Source organism: Crocodylus siamensis, chromosome 4 (assembly GCF_052110815.1).
Source record: "Crocodylus siamensis isolate JL-2025a chromosome 4, ASM5211081v1, whole genome shotgun sequence".
NCBI classification, from domain to species: Eukaryota; Metazoa; Chordata; order Crocodylia; family Crocodylidae; genus Crocodylus; species Crocodylus siamensis.
The window spans coordinates 141996562-142018349 of record NC_143398.1 but is presented as its reverse complement, the minus strand read 5'-3'; the positions used below and the strand labels follow the sequence as shown (position 1 = coordinate 142018349).

At 51.2% G+C, this 21788-nt stretch overlaps 2 protein-coding genes across 4 annotated transcripts in view; one reads left to right on the top strand and one right to left on the bottom strand.

Moving 5' to 3' along the window:
• The window catches only part of LOC149866626 (alpha-2-macroglobulin-like protein 1), a 43898-nt gene extending 28112 nt beyond the window's left edge, over window positions 1-15786 (top strand). Inside the window, exons 19-36 of one of the 3 annotated variants that reach the window (XR_016441933.1) lie at window positions 841-1069; window positions 1384-1507; window positions 1647-1768; window positions 2284-2335; window positions 3021-3104; window positions 3968-4144; window positions 4378-4459; window positions 7781-7937; window positions 8932-9006; window positions 9242-9413; window positions 9528-9742; window positions 9879-10094; window positions 10448-10563; window positions 11357-11447; window positions 11748-11816; window positions 11954-12026; window positions 12678-12780; window positions 14081-14098. Coding sequence is in view for 1 of the 3 variants with exons in the window: in XM_090043964.1 (XP_089900090.1) it covers window positions 841-1069; window positions 1384-1507; window positions 1647-1768; window positions 2284-2335; window positions 3021-3104; window positions 3968-4144; window positions 4378-4459; window positions 7781-7937; window positions 8932-9006; window positions 9242-9413; window positions 9528-9742; window positions 9879-10094; window positions 10448-10563; window positions 11357-11447; window positions 11748-11816; window positions 12678-12780; window positions 14081-14121 (2125 nt within the window). In the remaining 2 variants the exon portion in view is untranslated. Of the gene's footprint in view, window positions 1-840; window positions 1070-1383; window positions 1508-1646; window positions 1769-2283; window positions 2336-3020; window positions 3105-3967; window positions 4145-4377; window positions 4460-7780; window positions 7938-8931; window positions 9007-9241; window positions 9414-9527; window positions 9743-9878; window positions 10095-10447; window positions 10564-11356; window positions 11448-11747; window positions 11817-11953; window positions 12027-12677; window positions 12781-14080; window positions 14123-15602 lie in introns of those variants that run through there. The other 2 variants (XM_090043964.1, XR_016441934.1) reach the window with 2 other exon arrangements.
• A 3178-nt stretch (window positions 15787-18964) lies between these two features.
• Window positions 18965-21788, bottom strand: part of LOC149866625 (alpha-2-macroglobulin-like protein 1) — a 49917-nt gene continuing 47093 nt past the window's right edge. The window contains exon 35 of the mRNA XM_090043966.1: window positions 18965-19005. Within this exon, the coding sequence (XP_089900092.1) occupies window positions 18965-19005 (41 nt within the window). The remainder of the gene's footprint in view (window positions 19006-21788) is intronic.

The following is a 21788-nucleotide window of genomic DNA, read 5'->3' as shown; positions in this document are numbered from 1 at the left end:
GCGAGGGTCAGCTGGGTCTCCGAGTCTAGGCACTTGCTGGTTTGTAAGTGGCTCTGTATTCCCTTCCATCTCCTCTCCTTGTAACCATGCCTCCACTTTGAGCTCAGTCCTGCAGTAGTAGTGTCAAGACATGGAGTGAACAGTGTCTTGGCTTCTACCTCAGAGATGTTTCTAAATCATGTTCAACATTGCTCTGTGTACGTGCAAAGCCAACTCTGTGGGGAAATTGCCCAGGCCATATGTACCACTGAGGTCCTTACTTGCTGGTTGGACAACTTAGGAGAGAAAGCCTTCCCACTTTTCATCTGGATCTTCCCTGCTCTAAGGAGCCCCTGGCTCTCTTAGGGGGCATATGTACACTCCCTTGCAAGCTCTTTATACATTATACCTTTGCTATTTCCCCACTAGCCCTTTCTTCCCACCCCAGCAAAGAAATACCCCAACACTAATAATGTATCTCTCCTCAGCAAGACCAACCAAATATGGACTGGAGGAAGCATATAAAGCCAATAAAAGTGAGGGGATTTTACAAAGTCTACCACAGGGACTTTTTTTTAAACAGCTCAGATCTAAAGCTCCTGTCCAAAACACTCCCTTTCCTCCAGCTCTCTCAGAAAACTGTACCCTAACATGTTTCACTTCAAATGACCAGTTTTCTCTCAGGCCCAATTAAGGCAGTCCTGGAAGTGGGGCATGAAATGAAACGCTAGTCTTGATCTTCACTGCCACTCATCCTCTGCCCTTTTCCCATCACTGTGCTGCTTGTGTGACAGGGGTGCTGGGAGGACACGTGGAGCAGCACGGTTCCCCTTTGAGCAGTGCCCACCTTTCTCTCCTCAGTGACTCTGGGGTGGCTGAGCTACCTGTCACAGTCCCTGATACAATCACAGACTGGAAGGCCATGACATTCTGCACATCGGAGTACAGTGGTCTGGGAATATCCGAAACTGTCAGCCTCCGGGTCTTCAAGCCCTTCTTTGTGGAACCAGCCTTGCCCTACTCTGCAGTCCGGGGGGAGTCCTTTCCCCTGTCAGTCAAGGTCTTCAGCTACTTGAAGCAGTGTATGGTGGTAAGCGGCTTCTTCAGGGGCTGAGAGAGGGTGCTATAGTGCCATGTACTTCATGGATACAGAGTCAGGCAAGCTGTTTCCTCAGGGAAAGGCAGCCTCCTTCAATCACAAGAGGCCCAGGCAGCATGAACAGTATCTAGCTGCCTGACAGCCCTATCCAGGAGGGTTGAGCCACTTGATTGCTCATGAGTCCTGAACCCAAAAGGTGGTGGGGGCAGTTATGATGGGCCTGTGGACCTTTTGGTTCAAGAGGCTGGGGAGGAATAAATCTCAGCAGTGAATCTCACCCAGGTCCCTTTTACTCTGACCTCCAGATTCAGCTTAGTGTCCTGGACTCTGGGGATTTCGAGTTTGTGCAGTCAAATGTCAAGTTCACTGCCTGCCTTTGCCCTGACTTGGCAAAAACCTTTTTCTGGGATGTGAAGGCTACAAAACTGGGTAAGGAAGGATTGTTTGATTGGAAAGGGCTGCAGGGCAGAAGTGAGGGGCACTGGCTGAACTGTGGAGGGAGCTCACGGACCAAACTAGGATGCAAACTCTCCAGCATAAGCAGACCCATTTATATTTTGAATTTCAGGGGAGGTGAATTTCACCATCACCGCTGAGGCGACTGAACAAGAAGGTGTTTGCACAGACCGTGCAGCCGTCATGCCAGAGACTGGAGGAAAAGACATAGTGGTTAAACCCCTGCTGGTGAAGGTCAGGTCCTGCTCTGAGCTTGTTTGGGAATGGGGAGTTAAAAAACCATGGGCGCTTGTACATGTTGCGCATTGTTCACATACACGTTATGAAAGGGCACAAAAAATCACCATGTGGCTAGTTTAGTTGCGTGAGCAAATACACGTTGACTTTTTTTATTGTGGCAGGTTTTGATTTATCATGCCTATCCCAAATTGCCTAATCGCAGAGGAGGAAGGCATGTCTCCTCAGGGAGAGGTCGGCAACAGCATATGTCTAATGGCGAAGCTGCCTACGATCAGTCAATGAGCACCAAACTCGCTGTGCAGTGCCCCTGGTTTGGTGTATGGCTGAGGGTCACTTCACACTGCAGACTGACAGGTCCTGCTGTAAACTTATTAGCTGGGGAGCAGTCCAGCCAGGCAGGGGGAGGCATTTTGCTGCACTTTGCAGTGCAAATAGAGCCACCTGACTGCCCCCACCACCTGTTTCTCTTCCACTCTCCTTCCTCCTGAGCTCTTCTATTCTCCCTGCAGGCAGAAGGGCTCCTGGAGGAGAACACTCATGCCTCTCTGCTGTGCCCCAAAGGTAGGGCTGCGGGCAGTACAGCACAGGGTGTGCCTCAAGGTTGATGGCCCAGCATGGTGTGTGTGTGTGTGTGGAGTGAGGGGAGGTTACACAGACAGCACAGTCTAACAGCTGCTCCAGTGATATTTGGAAGTGGCGGGTGGAGTCCTGGTGAGAGCAGACATGCTGGGGCTTTAGGTGACTTGCTGCATGGGGAGATGCTGCCAAAGCAGTGGTAGCACTGGTTGTTGGTACTGCTGAGCCACTGCACGGCTGTGTCATGGAGCTACTGTGCCACTGAGGCAGTGTGCTTCCATGTAGCCCAATCCTCCTAACAGCACATTTCAGCATCCAGGCTGCTGTCAGGCCCCTGAGCCATGGCAATACCATGTTACAAGGTCACAGTGATGCTGTGCCACCTTCTTCCTGAGCCACCACATGCAGCTACATGAGCATATTAGGCCAGCTTCCACCCCCTCACCAAGACGGCTCCCATGGACAGGCAGGGCATTCGTTCCCTGGGCCTACCTAAGACTGTCACTGTAACCAGCTCGGCATTCCCCTTTTGTCATATTCTCATGCCTTTATTATCTAGGGAAACCATCAAAATTCAGGGAAGGGAGCTGGGGTACATACCTGTACCAAGCTTTTGGGGCCCTTGTCTTCCTGCACCCTGCTGACATGCCACTACTGTTATTACTTGCAGGGGAACCTGTTTCAGAGACCATCACTCTCGATTTGCCAGAGAATGTGGTGCAAGGATCGGAGAGAGCCTATGTTTCTTTCCTAGGTGAGCAGCCTGTGTGCCTCAGGTCAGGGCATCTTGGAAATGGGGAGTTTCCAGGCAGGAAACCATTTTGGGCCATATTTTCTTTTGGTAGAGGGTGCAGGGAGCAGACTCACCTTCACTGTGGTGATCAGCATGCAAGAGGAGGGAGGCCTGCATGACTACAGGCCACTCCTGTCTATCCCCCATGGACTTAATCCCGATAGCCAATGCAAGATTCAGTCCAATCACATTTGCTTCCTCTCCAGTCCTGTCTTTCTCACATACTAAAATGTAGTCACTCCACCTTTCTGCCTTTAAAACATTGAAGTTTTCTAAGGCAGAGTGAGAGCAGAAACAGCCCCTTTAGGAATCCACTTCTTAAAAAAAGAACTGCAAACAGTTCAAATGGTTATTTTCAAATGCAGACAGTCACTAACCTTTACAACTCCCTGCAGCAGGGTGTGGAAGAAAATGACCTTGGGGAGTATATACTGAGATGAATGTGAACAGGATTTGCAGTGCCATTAGTATAATTGTGAGCTGATGCATTCGAGAGGTTTTATGCCTCCCTGAATGGGCCCCTGTTACAGATGCAACACAGGACTGGATGGATTTGTGAGCCCAGTTGAAGGTGGGCTACAGGATCTCTACAATGGGCCATGGTCTTCTCCAGGACGGTGCCTGCTATGGGTCTGGTTCTCCAACCAATCTAGTTTCACATGGATGTCACATTCTTAATGAAGTGGCACCTGATTCAGGCCAAAGTGAGAGGCGAATTGGACCCCAGCTTACTAAATTACTTCAGTCAGTGTCAGGGACAAGGGAGGGCAATTTCTAAATATGAACATTTAAAGCCCTCTGAAGAAAAGGGTTTTTTCTCACAGGAGACATCATGGGATCAGCTCTGCAAAACCTAGATCGACTCCTCCAGATGTCCAGTGGCTGTGGAGAGCAGAACATGGTCCGCTTTGCCCCTAATGTTTTTATTACACGGTACCTGGAGGAGACAGGGCAGCTGACTCCGAAGACCAAACAGAAGGCTGTTGGCTACTTGAAAAGTGGTGAGCTGGGGTAGCCCGGAGATGGGCTGCTAGCTAAAGAGTAAACTAAAAAGCTGAGAGGGTGGAGTTGGGGGGAGATGGTCTGTGCTTCCTCTACTCCATGTGTAAAGAAGAATGCTTAAGCCTCTTCGCAAAGCCCTTTCCTGGACTGCTCATAGGCCAAAGCTCTGAATATGGCTACGATGAAGAGGAATCGGGAAGGAGACTACTCCCCTTTGTCTCCCTTTCCACAGGATACCAGCGGCAGCTCCGGTACAAGCACACAGATGGCTCATACAGTGCCTTTGGGGAAGGCAGTGGGCCAGGGAACACCTGGTAAGCAAAGACTGCACAGAGCCTGAGCTGGGAGCTGGTGCAGTTCATTCAGCCCAGGGATGGTGAAAGAAAGCTGGTCTGATGAGGCAAGGGCTGCTCTTGCTATCTTCAGCAGGAGAACCTGAGACAGTCCAGGGAGCTTAGTGGGGTTGGATGCTTCGGGGGCTGAAAGTTTCTATGTCTTTCTTTACGTATGCTGCTTTCCTTCCCCTCCCCTTTGCCCCATATTCCCAGGGCTAGTTTGAGGGCCCAGCTTATTCATATTTCTCCCATGGGAGACACATGTGACTTTCTAGGTGTGGACAGAATTAACAACTGAAATGTTTCCAAGTGAAAGGGAGCGTTTCAGCCAGGGGCACACGTATGTCCCTTGGCTCAGAGGTTTCAAATGTTGGGGCCTCCTTGCAGGGGGTGCTAGGCAGCTCTGCCCTTTGCTCCTCTTCCCCCTCACCTCACAATGATGGGAGGTAAAAAGGAAGGGAGAGTGAGTAGGAAGGTATGTGGGGGAAACAGGGAGTGGGTGGCAGGTGCTCCCGCCACCCTGCCTCCAAGAATCTGACACTCCAGCTCTAATCTCCTCTACCTCCACTCCATCTCAGCCCAGTGAAGGTATAGAGGAAACTGGTGCTGAGGGGGACCCAACTCTTGCAGGGGTGGGTAGGGCAGGAGTTGGCAGGGGGGCTAGGAGAGGATGTGAGCCCAGCACCTGTGGAGATGCAGTCAGGAAGGCCAAACATACCTTGTCCTGCATCCACAGATGCATCTCAAGCAGGTCCAAGGAGGTGATCCTCCCCCTCTGTGTGACACTGGTCAGGCTGCAGCTGGAGTACTGCGTCCAGTTCTGGGCGCCGCACTTCAAGAGGGATGTGGGCAGCATGGAGAGGGTCCAGAGGAGGGCCACTCGCATGATCGGGGGCAGCAGGGCAGGCCCTATGAGGAGAGGCTACAGGACCTGAACCTGTTCAGCTTCCAAGAGAAGGCTGAGGGGGGATCTTGTGGCTTTCCACAAACTAGTCGAGGGGACCAGCAGGCGCTGGGGGAGCCCCTGTTCCCCCGAGCGCTACCAGGAGTGACTAGAAATAACAATCATAGAAGTCGGGTCAGGAGGGACCTTGTAGATCTTCAAGTCCGACCCCCGCCTGGGCGGGAGAAAAACTGGACTCAAATGACTCCAGCCAGATAGGCATCAAGCCTCTTCTTAAAGATCCCCAGGGTAGGAGCCAGCACCACTTCCCTTGGAAGTTGGTTCCAGCTCCTAGCCGCCCTAACTGTGAAGTAGTTCTTACAGATGTCTAATCTAAACCTACTCTCCAACAACTTGTGGCCATTATTCTTTGTCATGCCAGGGGGCGCCAGGGGAAACAGTGTCTCCCCCAAACCCTTCTGGTCCCCCCTAGTGAGTTTATAGACAGTCACCAGGTCCCCCCTCAGCCTTCTCTTGTGAAAGCTGAACAGGTTTAGGTCCCGCAGTCTCTGATTGTAGGGTCTGCCCTGTAGTCCCCAGATCATGTGAGTGGCCTCCTTTGGACCCTTTCAATGTTGTCCACATCCCTCCTGAAATGGGGCACACAGAACTGGACACAGTACTCCAGCTGTGGCCTGACCAGCGTCGCATAGAGGGGGAGGATCACCTCCTTGGCTCTACTTGAGATGCAGCTGTGGATGCACGACAAGGTCCGGTTAGCCCTGCCAACCATGACCTTGTATTGTTGGCCCATGTTCATCTTGGAGTCAGTAATGACTCCAAGATCCCTTTCTGCCTCCGTGCTCTCAAGAAGGGAGTTTCCCATCCTATAAGTGTGCTGCTGGTTTCTACTGCCTAAGTGCAGCACCCTGCACTTGTCAGTATTGAATCTCATCCTGTTTGTGTTAGCCCAACCCTGTAACCTATCCAGATCTTGCTGCAGTCTTTCCCTCCCTACTAGCATGCTCACCTCACCCCAAATTTTGGTATCATCAGTGAATTTAAACAGGTTGCTTTTCACCCCATCGTCCAAATTGCTGATGAAGAAATTGAATAGCGCGGGCCCAAAGACCAAGCCCTGGGGTCTCCGCTGCCCACTTCCCCCCAGGTCGAATATGATCCATCCACCACCACCCTCTGAGTACAACCCTGCAGCCAATCTGCAGTCCATCTGACTGTGTAGGCATCAATGCCACAGTCGCCTAGTTTTTTAATGAGGATGGGGTGGGTGACGGTGTCAAAGGCCTTGCTGAAGTCTGGAAAGACTACGTCCACGGCGACACCTGCATCCTTTGCCTTAGTGACCTGATCATAAAAGGCAATCAGATTGGTCTGACATGACCTGCCCCTAATGAAACCATGCTGGTTGCCCTTGAGCATCATCCCTGAAGCCGGCCCATCACAGATGTGCTCCTTGATGATCTTCTCAAAGTGTTTCCCTGGGATTGAGGTAAGACTGACAGGCTTATAGTTGCCCGGGTCCTCCCTCTTCCCTTTTTTGAAGATGGGGACCATGTTAGCTATCTTCCAATCATCTGGTACCTGACCCGAGCACCACAAGCGCTCGTAAAGCCATGCCAAGGGCCCTGCAATAACCCCATCTAGCTCCCTCAACACCCTGGGTGGAGAGCATCTGGACCCACTTACTTGAACACGTCCAGCCCCTCCAGAAGCTCTCTAACCCGGTCCTCCCCAACCTGAGGTTTGGAGGCGTTCTCCTTGAGTCACAAGCTGGCAGAGGGTAGGTTTAGGTTAGATATCAGGAGGCGCTACTTCACTGTCAGGGCGGCTAGGATCTGGAACCAACCTCCAAGCGAAGTGGTGCTGGCTCCTACCCTGGGGGTCTTTAAGAGGAGGTTAGATGAACACCTTGCTGGGGTCGTTTGACCCCAGTACTTTTTCCTGCCATGGCAGGGGGTCGGATTTGATGATCTGCTCAGGTCCCTTCCAACCCTACAAACTGTGAAACTATGAAACTAGTGGCTGCTAGGGTAACAGTGGGGGTTGTGGGGGGCCCACTGGGGACTCAGTAACACCTTGGGACCCAGAACAGGACCTAGCAGCTGGACAGCAGGCAGACTGTAGACCCATTCCCCTTCCCTGAAGGGCACTGTCCTCATGCAGATGTGAGCAAGAGTAAAACTCTGCAAAACGGCTCTTCTTTTCAAGGAGCCCTGTTTGGGACCGTTCCAGCTGCTTTTAGGACATTCCAAGGGGTCGTGCATGTGTCCAGCTGGCCCCTCAAAAGAGTTCAAGGGCATTTCAAATGTTTTAATTGCTAAGTCTGTCCCCTGTGCTGCTGGGGCTGCTGGCTCACTCATGGCTCCTCCTTCTCCCTCTCCCCTCTTTGACTCCAGGCTGACTGCCCTGGTGCTCAAGACCTTCAGCCAAGCCCAGCACTTCATCCCGATCGATGAGAGGAACATCAAGGATGCTGCCAGTGCACTGGCTACAAGCCAGACTCCATCTGGCTGCTTCAAGAGCATGGGGAAGCTGTTTAACAATGGCTTGATGGTGTGTCCCTTCCCTGCTCCCTCAACCTGCTTTCTGGGCTCCCCAGTGCAGCCTTCACTCTCTGTCTCCTGGTTTGGGTGACAAAAGCAAAGCCCTGTCTTGCCAAGGAGGAAGGTCTACCTTTGAGCAGCCTGCCCGCTAGAGAAAATGAGAATGGCTTAGTCAGGACAGCATTTCTTCAGAGCTCGGCATGTGTCTTGGGAGGTTTACCATTAGGGGATATAATCCATAATAACTGGTAACTCCACTATGCCTGACACTGCCCATCCCCTCCTCCCAAAACCAAACCTACAAGTTCTTCCATCATCTCCTTAGCAACCACCATGGTCCTCTTCCCAATTATTGAGCTCTCCCTGTGGAGGGAGGAAGTGGCAGAACAGAGGTTCGTGGGGGAGTGACCACTATCACCATCATGAGTCCTAAGGGTGCCAAGCACACAAGCACATGCAGACTCATGCATGCAGATTCCCACATGCAGTCCCTGAGAAGCAGAGGATAGCTGCCTGCTGGCAATGTAATCACTGTGTAGGGGGTGCCAGACAGGCAGGAAGGGGGCAGGTGACCCGGGGAGCTGCTCCATCAGTGCCTGGCATGGGACATCTCCTCTTAGTACCCACAGTGACTTTCCTTTACCCTCACACAAGCCAGAGGCCCCACCTGAGCATCTCTGTGCAGAGGGATGGCCACCCTGGATCTCAGGCAGAGCTCCAGTGAGAGATGCAGCATGGAGGGAAGGGAAGTGTGTTCAGGAAGGAAAACACAATTTGTGTTAAGGAGTTTTGGGGTCAGGTGAGGGTGGGAACCCCTCTTTCATCCCCTGAGAAAGAGGAAGGATCCAGCCGCCAACTGTGGCATTTCCCTGTCAGCTGGATGGACCTATTGCCATGGTATGCATGGGTATCATTGAGAGGGTGGGGGTCTATAAGCTGTGCTGGGAAGACTCCCTGTGCTCTCCTCTCACTATTTTTCCATTCCACTTCTCCCCTTCATGTAGGGCGCAGTGGAGGAAGGACTGGGGCTGAGCTCTGCCATCGTCTCAGCCCTCATCCACTCAGGGATGCCGCACTCTGTGAGTACGAGCAGCATGGACACGCGCTCTGCATCACATCTCCCCACACCGTGTGTCCGCTGTCTGCATGCGCACTCAGTGTACACACAGTCTATCTGTGTTCTGTGTGCAGGCTGCTCCCTTTATGTCTACACAGTCTCAACATGCTCCCCACATTTTTTGCACATGTACATTCCTCATCTGCATTACCTCCCCTAGCCAGCTTCTCAGTACCTGTTCCTCTTGTAAATTCCAGGACCCAGTCTTACGAAAAGCTCTGAAATGCATAAAGGACCTAGTCACTGCAGAGGCTGGAGGCTTCAACCTGTACAGCCAGGCACTAGCGGCCAAAGCCTTTGCACTGGCTGGAGACAAGGCTATGAGGCAGAGCATACTTAAAAGACTGGATAAAGCAGCCATTGTATCAGGTATGACAGCCTGTAGGGCAGGACTGAGGGGCAGTAGCAATCTCACTAGTTCTTAGCCAACCCCTCCTAGTGCATGGCCTGTTCCATATGCCTTTCCCCATCCGTCTGTTCCAGATAACCAAATCTACTGGACCCAAGAGCCAAAACAAAAGGAGAGTTCCTCATACTGGTATCGAGCTCCATCTGTGGAAGTGGAGCTGACATCAACCATCCTCATGGCCCACCTCTTGAAGCCCAGCTTGTCCTCTGCTGACATCATAAGGGCCTCCAAGATCGTGGCCTGGCTAACCAGGCAGCAGAACCCCTATGGCGGTTTTGCCTCCACACAGGTAGCTGGCTGCTCCTCTCCCAGACAGAGAGCTCTCCCTTCTCTGGAGAGAAGAGAGCTGTCAACCCAGCCCCTGCCTCTGTCCCCAGAAGTCAAAGCCAGCCCTGTTCCCCCCAGCCATCTCTCTGCTTCCCCAGGACACCATGGTTGCCCTTGAAGCCCTGGCTATGTATGCAACCAAGACCTTCCGCAAGGATGGCCCTGACCTCCGTGTTTCCATCTCTTCTGCCGGCTTCCGTCACAGGATCCGCATCAACAATGCCAATCGGCTCCTGCTGCAGACTCTGGACCTACCTGACATCCCTGGCAGCTACACCGTGCAGACTCAGGGCCGTGGGTGCCTCTTCATGCAGGTGAGGTGTGGAAAAGGTTTCCCAAATGGGCTGTGGGTGTGGAGAGAAGCAAAACAGATGGGAGGGAACTTCCTCCCCAGAACCCTCAGGGGTGGCTGTCCTAGGTGGCACCCTATAATGGGTTACCTTCCATTCACTCAGTCATGGTGGCCTGCCCTCCAGGAAGCCTCATTAACCATGCCAGACACTATGGGGTAGTCCAGCCCGCCCACTTCTCAGCTGATCCCTTTTCTCCATACACAGGGTGAGGCAGCAGAAGGTTTTATTATGGAAACTGGGGGTTGTGTGTCAACAGCTCCCTGGGGGACTGGGCCTCTGTCCATCTCAACCTCCCTGTGTCTCTCTCCTGACAGACCACATTGCGATACCACATCCCCCCACCATGGAGCGACCTCACCTTTGCCCTGTCTGTACAGACGGAGTGCACCCAGCCAAATGCCACACTGTTTCCTGTCACCATTCGCACACGGTAGGAGACCCTCTGACTTCACCCCCTTTCCCTGTGCAAAGGGGCCTCTGGCTGCATTTCCTCTAGCCAAAGACCTGTCAGCTTTCCCTTTCCCCACAGCCCTGGTGAGGTCTATGTGTTCCAATCTACATGATCAACTTCAGGCAGAGTCTTCTTTCTTGTCTCAGAGCACTGTGGCATGATACTTGACCCTAAGTCATCCTTGACAAAGCAGGCTTCAGCCCTGACTGGTCAGCCTGTACTGAAAGCAAAAGGACTCGCATCTCACAACAATGGGCCACCAAACAGCACCATTAAGAAAAGGGAAACACAGATAATGTTGTGCAAAGCATCCCCTGCCACACAACCCCAACCTTCCCTACTCCCTTTGCAGCCCTTCATCCTCTTCTTGCTCAGGCCTGGCTAGGGTAGAATTGCCAACATGTTAGGAAGAGGCTGGCTGCTTTCTCTGGAGATCTCTGGAGCATTATGCATCAGAAACCTCCTGAGCGCTCTTCTCATTGGCTTGGCATTCAGCCCATGGGGAGATGCCGTGGGGGAGTGGGTCAAGGGTTGTGTGCATATGTTTGTGTGCATGCACATGGGTTCACAGCTGTGGGTGTATGTGTGAATAGACTGGCATTCACAGGTGGGCAGGTTTATTAAGGAGACAGGGATGTTAAAAGGAAAACTGCCTGGAAAGCAAAACAGATCTCTTAATTTGGCTGCTGAGAGCCAAGATGGATCCTGGCCTGAACTGGTGATCACATCCCATGAGATGACATTGCTCTGTTATGTTCCTGGGGGTCTGCAGCTACACAGGGAACCGTGTGTCCACCAACATGGTCCTGATTGAGGTGAAGATGCTGTCCGGTTACAGCCCAACAGCGGACTCACTAGAAGAGGTGAGATAGAGGCTACTGGTAGAGCCTTATGCATTGTTGATTATCTGTGCATGAGGTCTTTAGGCTGTATGATTAGCGAGCAGATATATCAATGCCCATTCCAGTGGGCAGTGAGAGCCATTTCCAGCTCTCCTTTTCCCACTTGGTTTCCTCCCACTCTTGGGAGTGAAGCCTGGTCCACAACAAGAAAATTTCTTCACCTTCCCTCTCCCTGGTACCCTTAACAGATAACACAGTGTCTCAGGAGGGAAGGGCCATTCCATGTTGGAGTCTTCACTCAAGTTTGTTTTCTGTTCTCAGTTAAAGAAAAGGCCTTTGGTAAAAAAAGTCGAAAGAGAAGTTGACCAAGTAACACTGTACCTGGATGAAGTAAGTTTGGTTTCACCTTCTCTTAATCTGTAACCTGGGAGGGAGGAAATCAAGTCTAATTTAGGGCATCCAGATGGAAACACTGAGGGCCTGATTCAGCTGAGATGCTGAGTACCATCTGTACCCATTAACTTCAGAGGGAATGCCTTTGAGGACCAGCCCCAAGAGACCATCATATGGCTCTACGTCTCCCTCTGATAACAGGACCAGGTATGAAGCTGATGAATTAGCTGCTATCCTTTATTTTAACAGAAGAAGGGATAGTGGTTCCTGCTTTTAGCACTGGCTTTCTCACGTGTAGCCCTAGTAGAAGGTCCAGTTAGGGCATAGTTAACATTACAGAGTGTGTGTCTCTTTCACAACAGTGCAGAGCCCATGTGAACTGCTCTCATAGTGGAATGTTCCATTCACCCCAGTGGTTTCTACCCATACAAACACACATTGTGCAGGTGAAAACAATGGCCCAAATTGCAGTCAGGCCCAGCTCCTTTCAAATATGTAGATGCCTTTGTTTTATTGATTGTGACAGACATTGGTCACCTATGTACCTTTGAGGACCTGGGCCCTGGGATCTAATGCTAGATTCCCTAAAATTGGGGGTGTCCATAGACAAAGACCTTTTTTTTCAAGATCTGATTTGTAACTGAGATAATATCCGCTATTTCTCAGCACCTAGATGTAATGACAGGGAAACCTCCCCTGGGATCTCTGAATGGGACTATGCTGAATGGTGAGGGCCTCCCATTCTCTGGGTGGTGATACACCCCCTTCCTCCATGCAGAGCATGGCTCCAGGGGGACATGAAGGGTCATCATGCAGCATCTTGGTTCTAGTTTTAATCTCTGCCTCTCTGGTTGGTAGCTGACCCGGGACCCTCAGGACTACACCTTTATGGTACAGCAGGACATCCCTGTGAAGGACCTAAGGCCAGCCAATGTTAAGATCTATGATTACTACATGCCAGGTGAGCTCAAAACTGCTGACCATAGCCAGCAAAGCTGCGGTCTTCTAGCCCAGCTCCCCAACCCTGAGGCAGATCAGGTATACCTACACCATATTTGTCTCAGCTGTGCTTCAAAAAAGCCAGTGACAGGGATTCCAGTGCCTCTCACAAGGTAGCTTGTGGCAAGACTTAACTAGCCTCCTTGGGCCTCAGGAGTAGCTGTGTCCCAACCCCTGCATACTCCAAACCCAGAAATGCATGGGGGAGTCCATGGATCTCAGTCTCTTGCATGTTGGAGAGTGGCCCCTGGGGATGATGCCATAACATACCATCTAGGTTTGGAGCATTTGGATGGGGCTGGGCGGGTGGGGTGTCCTGGCCAGGACATGCTGATGCTGCAGAATAAACATGTCCTTAGGAAGTGTTTCCTGCTATCCAGCCTACATCATCTTCACTGCAATGTCTGCCAGTTGCAATGATGATAGTGATGTCAGACCACTTCTCCAGCTAGTTGGGTATTCTTTGCCTCTCTTCCACAGTGCCTGCTACCTTCCCAAGAAGCTTCTTCCCTTTAGAAGGCAATGCCACTGGGTGCTATCAGGTGCTAAGCTTGTACCACCTGCCAATTAAACTAGTACTTGTAATAGCTCAGAACCTGTCTGGACCAGGTCCTTAATGGGTGGAGGAGCTTGGAACCTCACATTCCCAGCAGAGATGGCAGAAGAGCTGGCCAATGGCATGAGGCCAGGCTCTCCCTCCTCATCAGATCTCAGGACAGGACTACCACTCCCCACTCATGCAAGTTGTGATTTGGGCTATCAGGGGTCCAGCAATCCATTAGTCCCTTTTCTCCTTGGGGAGCTCAGGATTCAGACTGGCTGGGCTGTGGGCAGAGATGTGATAGACCAAAGGTAGGCAACCCCCAGCACAGGTGCCAGAGTGTTGCACACAAAGGCATTTTGCTTGGCATGCATACCTTTCTGTGGATGGCAGGGAAAGGGCTGGGGCTGTGCTGCCACAACAAGGACTGGGCCCCTCGCAGCTCCCCTGCTGTCTGCCCCTGGCACACCAACATCTTACAAGCTGAGTTTGCAGGTGTTATTGGCACTCTGTCCAAAAACATTGCTGACCCCTGTGATAGACCCTGGCAATAGAACTAGCCAGCTATCAGGGGTGATTGAATTTGGAGCTTTATCTTTCCAGCAAGAGAGAAGAGGGCAGCTTCCAATAGGGGCACCCCTGCTATGTAAAGGAATGAATACAGAAGGGCCAGATACCAGGGAGAGGTGCATTTCATTGTACATTTTCCTTCCTTCTGCAGATGAAAGTACTGTGATGGAGTACAGTGCTCCCTGCCTGTGAGGTGAGTGTGTGGCACTATGTGCATGTTTGTTGGGAGCAGAGGCAGGTGGAGCTGGGCTAGGAGGACTAAGGACTGCTGTCAGGGGCTTGAGGCAAATGGCGATGGGCAGTTAAGGGGAGCATTTCTGTATCCCAAGTGTTTATACTGATGCTGCTCTGGCAGTGAAAGATCTGGGTTCCGGCTGGGTGAGGCTGAATGGGAGTTGTGGTCCTAACTGGGCATGGCTAGCCTGGCCCATTCCCTGAGGTGCTCAGTAGCAGGCTTCTGGAGCCTTCCTGCTCCATGACCAGAGCTCAGAAGTGAACAAGGTTTGGGGTTAACCTGCTATTGAGGGGATCCCATAATGTTTATTGTAAGGGCTGTTCTGGAGTTTCAGAATGGGTTCTAGTTGCAGTACAGTGAGGAACAAATGGCCACATCCAACCAGGCCTATGGGATCACCCTGCAGAGGCTTGGCTGTGACCAAGAAGAACCTAGTGTTCCTGGGATCTCTCTCTCTGGCTCTGCAGTGTGCTCAACAGCAAGTCACTTGAGTTGTGCTCTGCATTTCCCATCTCCATCCATCAGATGGGCACACAGACGGGGGAATGCTTGAGTCACAGGGGCAACAGGAGGCTCCACTTAGTCGCAGATCATAGAGAAGTAGAACTCGAAGGAACATCTAGAGATCATCTAGTCCAATCATGTGCCAGAGACAGGATCTTCCCTATCCAAAACAATGCTCCAACACTCAACAGAAGTATCAGAGAGGGTGGGAAGTTATTGCAGTGATGCGGCAAGAGTATGCATGCAGCACAAATGTCTTCAGCTGGATGGAATCAGGGCCACTGTATGCAGAGCTTCTCTTTCTGCTTCCACTCAGTCAGATCAGGCCTGCAACTGAGAAGCAGCAGGAGGGGACCCCTATCCCTGGGCCACACTATGGAGTCAAGTTTCATAGCTTCATAGCTGGTAGGGTCGGAAGGGACCTGAGCAGATCAAGTCCAACCCCCTGTGATGGGCAGGAAAGAGTACTGGGGTCAAACGAACCTGGCTAGGTGATTATTTAGCCTACTTTTGAAGACCCCCAGGGTAGGGGCGAGCACCACTTCCCTTGGAAGTTGGTTCCAGATCCTAGCCGCCCTGACTGTGAAGTAGCGCCTCCTGATGTCTAACCTGAATCTACTCACGGTCAACTCATGGCTGTTATTCCTCATTACTCCCGGTAGTGCTCAAGGGAACAGGGATGCTCCCATAGCCTGCTGGTCCCCCTTGGCCAGTTTGTAGACAGCCACCAGATCCCCTCTCAGCCTTCTCTTGTGGAGGCTGAACAGGTTCAGGTCCTGTAGCCTCCGAGTGATATCACCCTAAGTGATAACTGGGATCCTAACTCCTCCCCATGAGGTTGTTTTATTGATATTTCCTCAGAGCTTTGTGCATCTCATAATTCCCATGCCCCACCCCTAGGACGCTTCTTTTGTCCTCTGCCTTATCTTCACAGGATGCAGCTGCTGACCCACAGCTCCCCAGCAGCCATTTGGACATCACTACTATACCAGATTCAGCTCTCCTGGCAGAGTTCGAGGGCAAAACAAGCAGATGATCTGAAATTTCCTATGGATCAGCCAGTCACATAGAAACTTAGGGTGTGTCTGGCACCCAATTAAAATCAAGTGGATTCAGGGGACTGGAATTCCTCAGTGAGGTTATTCTATCCTGTGTGTGTGTGTGTGTGTGTGTGTGTGTGTGGTGGAAGAGAGGCAGAGAACAGATGTGAGAACTTCTTGGGTGCCCCCCCCACCTCCATTTTGCTCTGTGCAAGTTTGGGAGTATGTGACTTGGGCCCCTGAATGGGCACTCAACCTGCAACAGCCAAGAGCAGGCATGTCTATATGTGCAAATAATGTGCACAAATCAACTATGTGCACAGCACATAGACCCCAGTTGGAGCAGTTGGGCTGGCAGGGAACCCAGGGGGTCAGCCTGCCAGGCCAGGGCTGCTCCAACCAGGCTCCATGTGCTGCAGAGTGGCTAGCTGGGACATGAGAATGCTTCTGCCTGCTATCCCCACACTGAAGCACCCAGAGCCCCAGCCAACTGGGGCAACATCTACACGTGCACTGCTGCAAATGAAAAAACTCTGCAGCAGGATAGTACTTGTATTTGCTGCAGAGTTTTTTTTAGTTTTGTGCACCCTAATAGGGGGCACACATATAGACACTGAGATGTTTACTGCACAGTTAATTAGTCAACTGCACAGTAAATGTTTCATGTTGACATGCCCAGTAAGCAGGAAGGGCACTCAGTGGAAACGGGCATGGGTGCTCATGAGCTAAATGCTAAAAACATGACAGAGACCAGTGCCTTTGTGATGGCTGAAAGCTGCTGGCTGGGTGTCTGTTTCAAAGAGGCGAGTGAGGCACTCATCTTGGGCCCAGTCCCCTGACTTGGTCCCAGTCACAGGACAGTCTTATAGTCTCATTCAGTTTCATTCAGCCATGGAGATGAATCATTCAGAGACAGGGGACTCCAAGACAACCCATGGGAAGTATAACACCTGCCACCTCCAAGTGCTCTGCCCAGTGACTGTGCCATAGACCTCCCCTGACTTTACCCAGGGCACAGACAGAAGTTACATTTGTAGTATGATTGGCCCCTTAAAGCACTCTACAGCTGTGCAGTTCTGTAAGGGCATGACTGTAGAGTGCATTCAAAAGTGCCCAGTCACATGACAATCTAAGCCTTCGTTACATGAGTATTCAGATGAAGGCACTTCAAAGTGCAGCGCTTCCATTAACATCTGTCAGCATGTGCAGGGAGCAGTGCTGAGCTGATACAACCCAGACCCGCCCTTGGTGCTATCCTCAGAATGGGAGGGGGAGAAAGGAGGGGAGGGAGCTCCATGTGGGTTTGCCTAGCCTGCACTGAAGGGTGGGATGGGTGGATTGGATGTGTGGGGGCTTCTATCCTCCAGCACAGGTTGGGCAAACCCCAGACTGAGCTGTCTCCCCTCCCTTCTACTCCTCCCATTCTGAGGTGTATTGGAGCTGGGAGAAGGGCAAGGCAGAGCTAAGAGAAAATGGCTACAGACACACAGCCACTCCAAACTGGAGGTTGATTCCCACAACCCCCCGGACCCAACAGCGTACATCTGTTGAGTCAGGGTGGGGGGAACTCTGTAACTCATGGCACTTCCTCTAAAGCGCCAGGAGTTACAGCAGGGAGCTGCACATCTGTCAGTGCCTCCAGTGGCTCAGCTTGGGTGAGGGATTATAACCTGGCTAGCTGTGATGGACAGGCTGTGGTGCACAGTTCCTGAGCATGCCTAAGGGAAAGTGTTTGCAGGCAAGGGAGTGTCTCCAGGTGCAGCGGGGGGCTTCCGAGGAGGGAAATGCTGAGCAGGGCTGTGGAGTAGAGAGCAGTAGAGAAAGACCAGGGGACTAACACATGCTGGTAATGGCACCAGCAGCCCAGGAGGAGTTTCACAGATGGGTTGAGTGCATGTACCATCAGCAGCAACTGGAAGAACAGTGTCAGAGGTCATGCATGTGAGCCTTGCTTTAATTCTTTTCCTTGGGAGAATTCCTAGTGCAAAATGACCTGAAGCCAAAGGCACAGCCCCTCCAAGAAAAGAAAATAAATAAATCCCTATTATCTACCAGAAACCACAATGAGGGTGGGAGGCATCACCCCAGTCCTCCCAGCCTGGGCTTCTGGGGGCCTGTCCTTCTGTCCAGTGTCTGCCCCATGCACTGAAACAAATGGGAGAGAGATTGCCAGGAGACACAGGGGCAGCAGCCACCTCCCAGATCCTTAGAGAGTCTGTTCCGTACTAGGGCAATTGGAAAACAAGCTGGCAGGTGTGGGTTTCACACCCATCACAAAATCTGGGATCAGGAGAGATTTTTTTCTCCCTCAGATTAGCACAGACTGTGGGGGTGCTGCCTACTCCTGTAGTGTGGGGCATGGTACTTGTCCTGGGATCCTCTGGGAATGTATTTACTAACTACTTCCCTGTTGTTACAGAGGCAGGGCACTGGCAGTGCTGGCATCACCCCTTTTTTGCCCAGTGCAGAGTTTCCTTAATGTTCCCAGTTTTGTGCCTGGTTGTTATATGTGAAGGTTTGAAGTGGTGAATGTGATTGTGGGGGATTCCTTGGATAAAAGGGTGCCTATGAGCCCTGGGGACTGGACTCAGTGGCCTAGGAGGCCCCTTCCCATCCTGTGGAGAGCAGGCCAAGCCAGAAGGAAGGTCCCTATCCACTCCCTTTGCTTCATAGGGCTGTGGCGTGGATCCTGCATTGACCAGCAGGGGCTACTCCTGGGCTTCCTGCTGAGTGCTCTCTCCTGGTATTGACTCTGGGTCTCAGTGAAGGGCAAAAAGCTTCCTTTTTGTCTCTCCCGAGGTCACTTTCACAGGCCAGTCCAATGCTGATCATTATTTCTGTGGTTACAGGAACCACTATGGGCTAGGGACAAACAAATCAGTGTCTCCTCCCTGGCTGGATCTACCCTTCTCCCTCCAGACAAGAGAGATGTCTCTGTTCCAGCTGCTACAACTACCTTGGTATCTCCAAAGTCAATCCCTGCCTCCCACTAACTCATCCTTCCTGCTGCAAGGGTTCCCTTCCTTTCCATCTGAGAGGTCCTTCTGTCACAGAACTTCCTATCCCCAGAGGCCCCTGGCCTGGCTTTTCTACCTGGATATCTGCAGTGATTTTCTCTCTACTGGCATTAAGGCCCTACTACCAGCTTCCCCACTCCCTCTTGGAGCCCCACCATGGATTCATCCCATGCTGTCGGCAGACACCAGCTCTCCCCGTGCCATCCCATCCTGTCAACTCCCAACTTGCTGGCTGTGTCTCAGCTGCAGACAGCGCTGTAACCAGCCAGGGCCCGCTCCTCTGCAAGGGGAAAAGAGAAAGAGTTACACACAGAGGGGAGAGTCCAGCCTCAGCCCTCTGCAGCACAGCACTGAGGCCACAGAGCCCCTGCTCCTGGCCTGAAGAAACCACTGGCTCCAAACCCAGTGGTAGTAGTCATAGACCTTAATGTGACCTGACTTCAGGCTAGACACTTCGATATCCTGCTCCAGCTACAGGAAGAAAGTCTGTGATCTGTCACTCAGCTTGTGAAGACAGGAGAGGGGGTCAGCAAGGTAGGGACAGGCAGGGAAAGGAAAAAGTGAGACACCCCTGCCATGTTCGCAGGCCATTGGAGGGTCAGGATTTTAGAGAATGAGTAACTGTGAGGGCTGGCAAATGCCAGGCAAAGTAATGGCACAGCGAGACAGTCTTCCTCCACATGCAGCTCTGCCAGTGCTTCTCACTCAGGTCCCACAGCCTCCTCCCCCTGCTATTCCCAACCAAGGCAGCTCAGTTCTATTTACCTTGGTCCAGATAAATGTAGATCCCTTCCAGTTTCACCTCCATTTGCTTAACAATGTTTTTATTGCTGCAGCTTGAACAGGAGACAACACGGTAGCTGGTCAGCTCCTTTTCAGAGAACTCCTGCCCCGAGGGGATCACCACTCACCATTAGATTGGAGGCATGGTGCAATAAACACCTGTCTCCCCCTGCTCTGCTATCAGAGATCACAGCTCAGGTGTCCCCTCAAAGGCAGGCACAGCAGCCTGCCTTGATGCTGTGGGAAAGGAATCTCTCACTTCCAGGAGTGAGGGCCATACTCTTGGTGAATGGGCCAGAGGCCTTCAAGGGAGGAAGTGTGGCCGACCTCCCTACAGCCACTCAAGAAGCTCCTGGTTGGCCCTGGAGACTTACATGCTGATGCATAATGAAGCTGGCTGTTAAGCTGTAAATAGACATCACATTTGTCCAAGGAGAAAGCCTTTTGTCCCAGGACCCTATAACTCCATGATCTTATTTCAAGTTCCTCTGGAGCATGAGGGATAAAATGTGCTAAGGCTTTTTCCTGAGACATGGCCCTGTAAGTCTGTACAGTTCTTGCGGCTCCTTCCAGGGACTAGCTGCCCAAGCTGTGTGCTCTCACTTGCCACCCACTTGCATAGGAACAGCAATGCAAGTTGGAAGAGTAACTCATATAAAAGACTGAGCTGCGGCTATTCTGACCTGGGTCAAACCTCAGACCTCAAATGAGATGCCCCTATTTGCAAACTTTCAGTTTCACTGCTCTCCCAGGTACTGAGTGTTAGAGCTACTTTCTGCAGATGCTACAGCTGCGTGAATAGCTGATATTTCAGTTTGGTGGTACTACTGAAAAATGAAGTGTTCATTTCAAAACCAGGGTTTTTTTCCCCAAATTGTTGGCACAGAGCTGCAGAATGAGGTTCTTTCTCTCTCCTTCTCTTTCCCAGTGCCACTGAATATTTAACCGTAGAGTGGAACACCTTCATGGCAGGATGGAGAGAGGCCTGCCCAGAGTGCCCTATAGCCATATTTGGGGCACTCTCTTGGGAAACGTAGACTTTGGTTCAAATCCCTCCTCTGAATCGAGAAGAAAAGATTAAGAGTCAACACCTGTTCCATCTAATAGGAGGCCTAAGTGGACGTAAGCATTTAAATATGATTCTGTTCCATCCTGTTCGTGCCCCTGAAAAATAGCTGACACAAAAGACGAGTGGATCTTCTTCCTCCTTGCTGCTTGTTGTGAGGGCCTGTTACAAAAACAGGCATGTTAGCTTTTTTCAGAGACTTGAACAGGGTGAAACATTTAAGTTCCTAGATATACTTAGATTTCTAAGAGGTAGAGTAAGGTCTGACTTGTAGAGGCAGAGACTGTGGGCCTAATACGACTTTACCTATTAGATATATGAGAGAATTTAGATGCCCAAATACAATTCTGTTTCACGCTGCTTGAGTCCCTGAAAGCAGTTAATGCAAAAGGTGGTGGGGTAGGTCCTCCTCATTGGTTTTTTTGTTTGTTTCATTTTTTACTTAGTTTTATGGCCAAAATAATGTTACATTAGAAATGCTGGTGTAATAAAGGGATTTTGAGAGTGTTCTCAGAGTTGAATAGAACTACATTTAGGTACCTAGGCACCTAATAGATGGACTAAGATGTTGCTCTGTGCCTTCATAGCGCCTTACCTACCAGCCAAGCCAACCAGGCTGCAGATAAGGGAGTCATTACAGCAGGAAAGGAAACTGGCCAAACAAAGTGAAGACAAACACTTAACCAGATGGCATTTGTCTTCCTGTAAGCTAGTAATTTCCGAGCGCTGTGTCCAAGCCATTCCATCATGTATGGGAACAAGCCACATTTCTACCCCATGCCCATTGGTGCTTCAGACAGGGGAGCACTGTGACTTTGGGGATGCACCAGCCTGTCACTGTGCATTCCCTCCAGCTTACTTGTATGCTTCACTGTATTAGTTGGAAAGCGTCAGCCAAAGGGCCTAATGGTCAGAATGGAGGATTACACTGTGGATATCTCCACAATTCTGTCTCAATTCATCTATACAGTGCCCACGGGCTGCTGCTTGCTGAAAGATCCTGCAGGTGACCTGTGATTTGTTTATCTGTAGGTCTGATCCCTGTAGCCTTATTTGTGTCCTAGGAGAGGAATTTGGGAAGGTTGTTGCTGAAATGCAACTGATACAATGAGAGACATCAAAAGGATATTGTAGAATCCTGTTCTACCTACTCATCAGCCTGTAGGCAACCAAAGGTATGTGGACCTCCAGTTGGTTAGACTCTACTAGCAACT